The 11,798-nt window shown below is 40.2% G+C and overlaps 1 protein-coding gene across 6 annotated transcripts in view; it reads right to left on the bottom strand.

The window, feature by feature from the left end:
* Positions 1 to 248: 248 nt before the first annotated feature.
* The window catches only part of SIPA1L1 (signal induced proliferation associated 1 like 1), a 187,249-nt gene continuing 175,699 nt past the window's right edge, over positions 249 to 11,798 (bottom strand). For 5 of the 6 annotated variants that reach the window (XM_072339363.1, XM_072339362.1, XM_072339366.1 and 2 more), the window contains 5 exons: positions 8,735 to 8,978; positions 5,820 to 5,966; positions 3,675 to 3,789; positions 3,106 to 3,187; positions 249 to 2,325 (listed from right to left, as the gene is read on the bottom strand). In XM_072339363.1, coding sequence (XP_072195464.1) covers positions 2,182 to 2,325; positions 3,106 to 3,187; positions 3,675 to 3,789; positions 5,820 to 5,966; positions 8,735 to 8,978 — 732 coding nt within the window. In that variant the 3' untranslated portion in view covers positions 249 to 2,181. The remainder of the gene's footprint in view (positions 2,326 to 3,105; positions 3,188 to 3,674; positions 3,790 to 5,819; positions 5,967 to 8,734; positions 8,979 to 11,798) is intronic. The other variant, XM_072339367.1, reaches the window with a different exon arrangement.

The raw sequence follows: 11,798 nt of genomic DNA, 5'->3' as shown, positions 1-11,798 counted from the left end.
AAGGGGAACACTGTAGACCTGATGTTCAGCACTTACAGATTTGGCTCCAGGATGCCGAAAGCTGAGTGAGTCCGAGTGGGTGTGCCAAGCTGGCTTCACCTAAACTGGCTTCCGTTTCCAACTAAATACTAGAATCTCGAGAGGCAATAAATGATAAAGAAAAAACAACCCCCTGTCTATCTTTTATGAGTACTCTGGAAAGTTTTGAACAACAAACCCAACAAAATCAGAAGAAAATGGTTTAGAAGAGCCTTTAAAATGAGTTTTATTGTCAGAACTTTACAAGTAGCCTTCAGTGGCATCATACAAGAAGAACTCTGTTGCAAAACTCTAATAAATAGTCTGCCCCAAGTCCCAAAATATTTTTCGAAATAAAATAAAACCCAAACTTAAAAATAAAAGAGAATAAAAGCAAGACTTCAGGATGCTCAGAGATGTTAGCAATATTTCCCATTTACAAATTATATCAGGCATTATATAAATCTCCTTCATACAAGTCATTAAAAAACCCAAGACATTCTAAACCTTTACAAAAGCACTCCAGAAATAGTTCCAAAGAGATCCATTTCCATGACAAAACCTTAGAGAAGAACTCCACGGGGATTAGCATCACAAATGAAGTTTGAGGTTGGAGTGTAGCGTGCACTTGTGTGCAAGATTAAAGAGTATGAAAAGGGGATTTGAAAAGAGAGTGGAAGTTTCTGTGACAAGCCTATGCCTGATGATTTTATCCCGTTTGAGAACATGGTGAAGGACAGGGAGGGCTGTTCTTGTGGTTTACTCCAAATTTGCTGCACCTTGTGCAATGCAGTATTTGTTAAGGTAGTGACTGTGTACTCAGAAGGGAATAGAAAAGGTTTCTCAGCACACTGCACAGCTCGACGCTTGTGCAGACTGCAGCACCTACACCTAAAAGGTATCTTCTGGAGAGGTAATATGTTGTGGCAAGTCGGCTGTTCCTTCAAAGAACACAAAATTAACTTTCCTGACATGAGGCAGTTTGGGAAATCTCACACTAGACAGCTTTGCTGGGAACTGGGGAATTCAGAGCTCCACTCCTACCCCAGTACATAGGAAAAATGCACTTCTCTAATTTCACCTTTACATATTCCTCTGCTCACAGCCACAAAGGATTTAAAGACCTCCCATGTCACTGAACAAAAGCTTAGCAAACAGTTCTCAAGTCTGCAGCGATTTGAGAAGAGTGGAGAAATGAAACGGGAGGGCTGGTGCACTGAGATGGCTTATGAGGATTTTCATGGAAATGCTCTGAGGTGTGTAGAGGAAATCTTAATCTCTTTACAACTTCAGCCTACGTCTTCTGTGCATACGACAGTAACAGACTCCCCTGGAAGGGCTGGGGACAATCCTTAAGTGGTACAGCAGCAGTGCTTGGTATCTCAGCCTGCCTGATACGATACAAACCACAGCATGCCTCGTTTTTGCTGTTCATAAAGTTACTTGCAGCCATCGCTTCCACAGGAAACAAAGGCTACCAGAAATGCTAATGCAACAGATGTGTGATAGCATGCCTCACCCACGGCTCAGGCCTCTCATCTCTCTCCAGATGTTGTGATGCTGGCTGTACTGTACCTACACTACAGACACACGCACTCCCTGTAACATATGGGAAGGTAGCACTAGCGATCAAGCGCAAATTGCTAAGGAGACACCTAAAACATTGCATTACATCCCCTTGTCTGTGGCATACTTCAGAAAACAATGTAAGAAAAGCAGTAAAATAAACATTTCTTTCTAATTTTCTAGATGTCATAATATTTGCCAAAGCTGCAAGGAAAAGCAGATTACCTGAAACAGAGAGAAAGGAGATAATGGAACCAGAGGCAGATGGAGCAGCAAGCCTGATCCAGCCTCCAAATCGCTTTGTACGTAACAGATAAAGAAACAATGTGCAAAAAATAGACATTCACATTTTAGCAGTTAAACTTTTATTTTACCTCTTTAAAATTATTTACTTTGTTTTTCTACAAAAGGCAGACATTGATTGTTGATCTGCAATTGTTCGGAGTGCGCGCAGAGATGCAAAAAAGGGTTATTGGAGGATGGAGGACGGGGAAGTGCTCTGACTATACTTTCACATGTCATGATTAAGGTGGCATTAAAGCTTAAGTCCCAGGAATAATATTCATTACAGATAGTTTCCTTCCCCGTACGTTGCTCTCAGTTCATATCAATTGTGTTGAAAACCCACTCGGTGAATTTCTTCAGCTTCTCAGTCGCGTTCTGGGATTCCTCCTGTAACCGCAGGTTGTCTTCCCGCAAATGTTGCACTTCAGCCTGAAGATTGGCTTTGTCCTCTTTTTCCTTGGGCATGAAGAAAAACACAGATCTTAGCGATAATTCTGAATCATGCTTCCTATGTACATGAAGCGGCAGGAATCTCAGTGAGCGCGAACCTCACACTGTGTAAAGGTTTTATGTGCAGCAATAGATAGCTGGAATTATATTTAAGGTGGGTTTGTTACGTTTCATTCCTTTTTGCTCGAACTGTCAGGGTTTGTCTATTAACAAACTCAAATAACAGAGGGCTGTGGCTGCCTCTCCAAGTGGTGAAATGAAATTGGTCATGCCCAGTTCTGTATGAATAAAATACGGAACTACTGATGGCTTGTTAAATAAAGGACAGGACACATTTCTGCAAATACTTCCCTAGATAGAAGGCTTTTCACTCCAAAACAGTAGATCTTTGTTGGACCAAACAGGTAGTAACATAACACTGAAAGCTTTCACAATAGAAACGACATGGTTCGATAACAGTCTCACTCTTCAGCATCAGCACGATACATTTACACAGCAATGTGTATTTACATTGACCTACAGCCACTTGAATCAGGGGTGTAGGTATTCAGAATCACTCTCGCAATTTAAGCAGAGGAGTCAGATGCCTACAGTTTAGGCACTGCACCCTCATCTTGTATAAATGGAAGCACAGCCTGAGAAAAGTAGTAAAAAAATGTCATTTTCTTGCAAAAGGATAAGACTGTCACAGGCTCAGGCATGGCAAAGCAGAATTACACAGTAATTAGTATCACCCATCAGAACCAAACAGATGCCTTACAGATTTTCTGTAGCTCAAAAATGTACCTTCCTTAAATCCTCTTGCAGCATCTTCAGCAAACCTTCAAGTTGGTCCACTTTAGAGGCGAGAGTTGGAGGAGATTCTTTACTGTTGGAAGTAGGAAACAAGAGTAAGTGCTCACAGATTTTACTGTCTTCACATGGGGTATCTAACAGCCTTGTCTGTACCAAGCTGCTCTGTGTAAGTGAGCTCTCAGGTACGTCATAAATTCACAAAACCAAGAAAAAAATACCTAACATAGCACATGAAACATGTGCAGCATATTATTGAGGAGAACAAACTCAACCTGTGATTAAGTGCTGCCATCCCATCACATAGTTTATCTTTACTTCTGCTCATTACAGCTGCCTTGAGTTACCACAGCTTTAGATAACCTCACAAAAACACCTCAGACAAGAAGGAACCTGCACAAAGGTTCAGCTGTATTTACAACTCTTCTGTTTTCACTTCCCAACATCATGAGAACTTGTAAAGAGTTCCACAAAGGCTAGAAACAGCTCCCAGACAAAGGTGTTTGTACTCATTCCCTCAGTTTGTAACTGAGGGAGCATGTTTATGTGGTATACTTGCTTACCCTGTATAAGGCTTTATCTGCGCAGTAAGCTGGTCCTCAGCCTGATCACCACTGGAGGCAGCGCTCACAGGCCTGTGGTTTTCATCCGCAACAGCAAAGAAAGAAGCTCGCTGAACTGGAAAGAGACACACAGAGACCAGCAATGGCATCAGCAGTGATTATTTGTTCAAGCACCGTGCAATACCTATTCTGCAAGATCTCAAGGCAATCCAAGAAGTCTGTCTCAAGACTACAGTATGATGCACTGATATCAATTTGGCAGAAGTAAACTGCTTTGTAAACTGTGTTTGTACCAGTTCTTCCACTGCATTGGATTCAACAAGTGTGTCCTAGAACTGGTAGAGTTCTGCATGCTCATGAAGACTACACATCACCCTCAGGCTAATGGAGTGGTCACAAAAGGGAGATGCTAGAGTGCAAGGCAGATGACCCAGTGGCATCTGCAGCATCCATATGGGGACACTTCCAGTAGATGCAAGAACTCAAGCTGGATCAACAAGCACTGTGCAGAACCTCCTGGGTACACAGCCCCATAATTCAGTACCTGTACTCAACTTCCTGCACTCCACAAATGACCTCTACCTTGAAGAAAGCAAAACTTACTCTGCATAACTTATATGTTGAAAACAGACCACTGTCATTTTTCAGAACCAGACCTTTTACCTTGTGCCTTATTATAAATCTTTTCAGATTGAAATGAAAAATATATATTTTTTCTGCTTGGCAAATTTTTATTGTGTGCTTTCATCAAGGCTAATATTAATAGGCATTGCTCTGATGGAATGATTCCTGCTCCCTTCTTATTCCCTTTGACAAAAGGGTTGCAGGAATCCAAGTAGATTCTGTTCCAGCTGGTTGCAGGTACCTCTACTTACAACTCTAAGGGCTTGTACTGAAGACACTAACCATGCAGAACATGCACAGGGTTGGTTAGTGCTTGTAAGCCCCTGCTGACACCAAGCAGACTATGGACTTAGATTATATGGACTACAGACAGCTGCTCCTCTCCACCTTAAATCTTGAATATGTTTTTACAGTGGTGAGATAAGGTTGCCAGCAAACACATTACTTCAGCTCTTCTTGTTCTGAGTGTCAGTCTGTTACCTTTACCACATTGACTTTGTTCACACATCTAAAGAGAAATGCAAACGAGCCTAGGGTCTACAGAAATGAGAAATTCAGGTTGATGAGGGCAGTGAAATCTAAGGAGAAATTAAGAAAGAGGATCTTTTGAACAGAAACTGCTGACCACAGCGCAGTGTATTAAAACTTGAGTTTCACCCCTATGTTGTGGTGAAGGCGGCAACAGAGTAGAGCACAAAAGATGTCTTGAATGCTAACTTATGCATGCACTACTTTAATGGTGTGCCTGACTACTAGCAGAGAACAGACAAGAAAACAAGCTACTCCACAGCATTCTCCAGCCATGCAGAGTAATGTTCTAAAGATTCATCAGGATCAGTGAAAACACCCTCATGAAGGTGGGTCAGCATTTGTGCAGAGTGTGCAAAAGGTACTTTTGTTTAATGCTCCTAGAAGAACATTCCACCAGATTATAACAACTGTAAGACAAACTCCCTTTGGGCAGAAGAATATTTCATTTTAAATTCAAATACATCTAGACAGCTTACAGTTCTCTTAGTTTTACTAAGTGTCAAGGAGATGGAAAGTGCTATAGGATGAAATGACACCTCTGTGAAAGTTAATGTATTTGGAGTATACAAAGGCTTACAGATGGGCAACAGAAAACTTCTTGCTCGTGCAATAAGCAAATAATCATTAATGTGCTCATATGCTTTTTCCCTCTGCTCTTTTGACTCAACTTTGCACTTGCAACAAATGTTTTTCTTAGCTGTTATGTCTGCAATAGCTTTACAAGACATGAAAAACAGCCAGTTTCACAGATATTTGGCCAAACTGCAGCACAACAAAAGGAATTCAGCATGAAGAAATGCCACTTCATACACGCGAACAAAGTTTTAGGCTGTTAAGACTTGAGTAGTTGTTTTAAAAGAGCTAAAGGCTCACACTAATAAAGCCAACAAAATCAAGGGTCAAACCCCTCCCCTCTTCCAAAAGACAGATGGTCCATTGTGAAACGCACAGAAGGATCAGCTTTCTAAGTACTATATTCTGAAAATTTACCTTCAAAGGCTTTGGCAGCATCTACCAGGTTTGACCAGTCCAGATCGGAGGCAGAGTCAGGCAATGGCATAAGACCAGGGTCTGGCATGGGCTGCCGTCTTTGCTCCTGGATATCCGTGAGGGAGCTGTCTGAGGCTGAAAACTCTCCTAGAACAGAGTCATGCAGAATAAATGGTAAGCTCCAGAAAAAAACAAAATAACAACAACAACAAAACCCAAACCGAAACAAAGTTCCTTTCCTATAGTGTCTCTTTTTCATTCTGGGGGAGGATATCACTTCTGGATCTAAACAACTCAGCAGAACATTTGATCAACCATAGTTTACCAGACAGAGCACCTTATACTTTCTGAGATAGTGTCTCTCACTAGAACATTAAATTCCTTCTGAATCTACCTAACTCTTTGTAGTGTACCACTTAAAAAGCCAACCTCCATCTCTTCCCAGTGTTGGGGTGGAGGTAGCACTCTTCTACCCAATGACTCCTGCTTTTGCACAAGTTGAAGAAACTTTGGAGGGCTCTGCAGCTTGCTGGGGCTCCTCCACTCCCTGGTACCTATCTGTTGCTCTAAACAGTACAAGATCGTGATTTTCCTTTTTCATCTTCTATTTACAATACTGTAAGCCAGTAGGAGCAGATTTAGGCAAACCAAAATGTCTCAGAACAAGAAAACTCTGAAAAATACACAAGCTCATCTGTGAGTTGGTATATGGCCTGCTATGGAGAAAAACAACAGCAACAAAATAACAAAATAAGCTTGAAAAAGGATGTAGAGAAATAATAAAAATGAAATTTTTGTGTAATCTTTTGCCTAAAAAGTGGAATATTTAAATTATTGCCACTAGTAACAGAAAGAGCAAACTGTGAATGTGCAATCACCTGTTATATTTCTATTTGCTGGCCAGTGAATCAACAAGCACGGAATGCCTGGTCAGTTAGCACACGTAAGCTCAGAAGTGGCAACAGCCTGCTTCCTCATGCCCTGTGCTTGGTGAAGCATAAAGGCAGTTGTGACAAATGTGAGGCAGCATCAGGAGAAGCAGAGAATGTAATGTTGAGAAGACAGAGGAAAAGGTAGGCAGAGAGGAAAGGTGTACTAAAGAATCAATGTAGACCAAGGCAATGTAAATCTGGGCACTGTGAAACAGGAAGACAGCCCAGTGAATAGGGCACAGACCCACCAGAAGATAAACACAATTGGTTGTGTTGCTTACATTTTCATAACTTGAAGAACTATCTAATAGCTTTAAGTAACACTGCTGCCTGGGATAACAACAACCAGAAATGCAACACTGCAGCTGCTCTTTGCTCAATAATTTTGTTTGTTTCTTTTTGTGTATACTTTAAAAGCTAAGGTTAGTTGGTTGTAACACTGAAGATTCTTGTATTAACTCTTCAGAAGAGGACAAGTATTTGATAAGTTCTCAACACAGAAATGTTTACAACTAATGAAATGATGCAGAGAATTGGAAGTAAAAGAACTAACTACTTGAAAATTTGTTTTAAAAGCATAATTTGGTTGTTAATTAAGACAGGTGAGTAAATAAAAATTATTTTTAGCTCAAAGTTTTCCCCTCTTCAAACCAAACAAAGGTGCTCTGGAGTGGCAGTTCTTTGTTATTGAGATCTCTGAATTAAAATAACTCTGAATAACTTGAAGCCAACAAATACTAGAGGTATTAAATACCCAGTACTACTTAATCCTCCTCTGAGCAAAGGCAAGTGGGGAAGGGAAGACAATTCACGTGTCACTCAAGCAGACACGCTTTTATCATGCAGGCCTACATTTTACAGAAAATGCAAAGTCTTATTTTGTTGGTAAATGTATAAAGATTATGTGCTAGAAGGAGAAATCATTTCACTGTGGATAAGAATAAGAGAGCGAGAGAAGGTTTTTCAGTTTAGAAAATACAGGCATCTGAATGAAAAGAGACCACGGCATCATTAATCTTCTGACCCCAAACTCTCAGAAGCTAAGTCCATCAATCAGTTACGCTTGTAACCAAGTCCACAAAGTTATTTTAGCACATATATAAAGAAGAACTGAAAAGAGTCTGGCTTCCTAACATGCTGTACGGAAGCAACAACAGTACAGACAGTGCTTAGTGCTTAGTAGTTGAATTCATTGACAGTCTTGCACTGCAACATGAAAACGTGAATAAATCAGAAAAGTCCCTTAGAAAATACTGCAGAATCACTTAGTACACATTTAGTCATAGGATTCAGCAGGAATCTGTTATGTTTCCCTTTCTCACCAGCTGAGAAATTCACAGTCAATAACACAGCTTATCCCAAAATCTTATTGGGACTTTTCAGTAGACTAATGGGGGAAATCGAGTATCTTCTTGACAACAGTTTAACAAGTAACCCCCTTGTAGACCTGCAAACGTGTCCAAAGTTAAGTCACTCAGGTCCTGTGAAATGAATAGGCAAGTAAGTGGAACTGAAAAACAGCTGGCTAAGTAAAAGCTGTTTCTACTGCAATTGTACATTCAGAAGTCCACCAGCATTCATACGCTTATGTACCATTATTTTCTCTAATAGCATTTTCTTCTCACAATCCCATGCTAAAGTAAATGCCATCTGAAGTTGTCAGTGATAGAAAACCAAGCGTTATTTACCCATCAGTCCAATTCATTCTGATGACTGGAGAAAATGGTGAAAGTTTACAGCTGATGAGGCAATTATTGTGCTCCTTCCACAAGGAAACTACATAACCACCAGCCAGTCATGCAACCTCATACCCACTGAAGTGAGAAAAAAACATCTGTATCTGTTTTATATTTGCAGGCAGGTGTGACTTGTCTCTTCCTTTCAGCAAAATCAAGACAGAAGCACTATTGGCTGTAACAAACCTCCTTCCTTGACATAAGTATGAAGGATTCCTTTGAAAATAGGAAAATCAGAAACACTTACCATGTAGTGATTTCATTCCCAAAGTATACGATGGTCTCCGTAATGGCAGCGATTTTGGGAGAGAAGGGTATGTGCTGGTGAACAGGACATCATTTGGCATGGCTTGGTCCAAGAGTGAGGCCCGTGAGGCGAAGAAGTGGTCTCTTTGACCACTGTAAATACTCTCATCTGACAAAGTCCTTTGCAAGGCACGCCTTGTGGTAGGAGTGCTGGGAAAGGGAGACTGACAGGACAGAGTGTGTGACTATACATTCATAAAAAAAAGAAGAAGAAATAAAAATAAAAAAAATCAATACAGAAACTTTTGAAATGTATGAAGTGATTTCTTAAGACTTTTCATTTTAACAAGAAAGCAAATGTTAGCATTGTTCTGGTTTGTTCTGTGTTTCCCCAGAGTGGAAGGGGAAAATAAAAGGAATCTGCTTTGAGGGAGATTGTAACTAGATAACAAATCACGTCTTTTTCAGTCTGTTTTACAATTTAAAATTTAAGTATTTTTCCAGATTTGACTAAGGAGTAAACCTCAGCCTCCCTCAAGAATTCTAGAGCTCTCATGTAGCAAAGATGATGTTTGCAGAAACAAACCAAATGCTGCACAAAAGAGCCCTCCTCTTCTACCTGGGGAGGCTGCTTTCCTGCACGCAGAGCACCAACAAACACTGACTAATTAGAAGTCTCATCTTACTGAACAACCAGGAACAACACTGCCACTTCAGTCCTTTAGAATTACTTGAAAGAAAATTAAATGAGTCATCCCATGAGAGAACTTGTGTCTCACCCCCTTCAGAATCCCAGCTTCCTCCAAGCTTGGCACACAAGGAAGCAATGCTGTGGTTAGTCTGGAGCTACATGCTCACTGGCCAGAGCTAGTAAGCTGCTTTCAAACAATGCATACCATTCCCACTAGTCCAGACACCAATTTTCTACTCTACCAGCCACAGACGTTCATGAAACCTGCGGCAATATAACCACCTCTAAGACACAACATTTTTCATGGTTTAGTTGAAATTTGGTCCAAAGGCTTTCATGGAGAGATGGCAACCCGAGAAAAATACCTTGCCACCCTCATCTGCTCTGTAAACATGTTTGAACAAGACAGGAAAGAATTCAGTTTCTGGAAAGTGTGATTAAACATTATAAAGCATTACTCATCTGCACAGAAAAACAGTTCTCTCCTCAGAAAAAGGGGAAAAAATGTTAAACAGACGGTACTCTATTCCTGTGATCAAAAACCCACACTACAAGGTGGGAGAAGAACATGGAGAAAGGACTATTGGTACTGTACAGTGAAAAACGATCTGCCAGGTTTTTCTTGGTCAAAACATTCCAAATTTTAATATATTTTTGTGGATCAGAACAACTAGGATTACTTTCAAAAACTTGCTATTGTAAAAGACGAGAAAGGAAAGAAGTCACATCCCAGGCAGCTTTGTTACATAAGCCTCTCCCTACTGCACAGCCTCCTTTAGGACAGAAACTCATGGCTACAGCATTACAAATCTTGCATATACAATTAATGCGACAAAAATGACAACTTTGCTACACAGCTGTCACTGCATTATGCTGAGGATCAAGCTGCTTTTTTTTGCTTGAAATCTAAGAGCTCAATCAGCAGGTGCACATTATGATCTGCTAAAAACTCCCAGTGTTTGCTCTGATGTAGCAAATGAGTAGAAAGAGCAGTTAAATCATACACTTTACTTGAGGGTCCTATAGTTAACACAGTGCTACGGAATTCAAACTCCACCAGAGAATTAGGAACTGGAACCACCAATTAATACCAGACTGTAAGATTAGAAGTTTGCACAGGTATAAACAACTGAAGGAGTCAGAAAATAGAGGTAATATGGTTAGGATAGAGGAAACAGAATGGAGACTTATCTGAGAAGGCACAATGTAATAGGAGTAGGTCAGGAGATGAGAAAGACTGGGTAGATGGTGCAACAACCCAAAATCATAGCCGAGAACAAATTTTACTGGAATACAAAGCAGTCAGCATAAAGGAGGGAGGTTTTTAGTCTTTGTGCAGTGAACACACTAGAGGCATTATCACACTTTTTCTTTCCTTTTTTTCCCCCCTCCAACTGTCAACATTTTTTCACGTAGTCAGAGCAACACTTTTATTGTAAGATGAAATATAAATCCTGCAGTGGGCAGAAGTGACAGTGACTTGTAAAACGTTTCATTTATTGGTGTGATAGTGTTGGTAATTTGTTGACATTTATCGAAAGCATAACCTCAGTTAATGCATTTGTTATTGTCATGAAGAAATTAAAATTAAGGTAAGAATCCATTCACTCAAACCAAAGCAAAAAAATAACAGACTGTGGAGCGTATACACTTTTTAGTCTTCAGGTCACCTCTTTGAACAGAAGGGAATTTCTTGGAAAGACAATAATCAGCTTGTTCAAAAATGAATAACAGGGGATGTTTTTGCTTGCCTGTGGCTCACTAAACATGTAGAATTACTGTAAGTCTAAGAGAAAGTCATCTTACCTTGACTCCACCTATCTCAACCCAAATGTAACATCTGAAATAGTGTGCCTATGGAACCCAGTACTCTTAAGTTTTACTAAGCCACTTTGGGCTACTGCTAACAGAGAAAGAAGGTGCAAGCTCTCTCTTCTGCAGAGTTGCTGTGGAAACCATCTGGGGTAGGTGGCAAGTGAGCTGTGATGCACTGACTGTAGATATATGGAAACTAGAAACCAAGACATTCTCTTCAGAATGATGAATTCTTAAAATAAATATAGACACTTTATGATTATTTTACACAAATACCAAACACCTCAGGAAATGTTTGCAGAACTTTTCCATATCAATGTTTGTTTAAGTTTAGGGAGCATGGAGCATTCTTGGTCCTTATTAATTAACAGGATTAGAGAAGTGGGAAACTCTGCAAGGAGTTTCAGTACTGTCAACGAGTTGCAGTTTAGTGCTGCAATTAGAGAAGAGCAACTCAAATGCACAAGACAACATTACAGGATTTCTCACGTGCCAACAGTCCTAAATGTTCTTTGCAATTAAGCACACAGTTGAAATAATATTGCAGCGACTGGAAGAA

The sequence above is a fragment of the Excalfactoria chinensis genome, chromosome 5, assembly GCF_039878825.1.
Source record: "Excalfactoria chinensis isolate bCotChi1 chromosome 5, bCotChi1.hap2, whole genome shotgun sequence".
Classification (NCBI taxonomy): domain Eukaryota; kingdom Metazoa; phylum Chordata; class Aves; order Galliformes; family Phasianidae; genus Excalfactoria; species Excalfactoria chinensis.
Note: the sequence above shows the minus strand (reverse complement) of the source record. Positions and strands in the feature narration are given on the sequence as shown.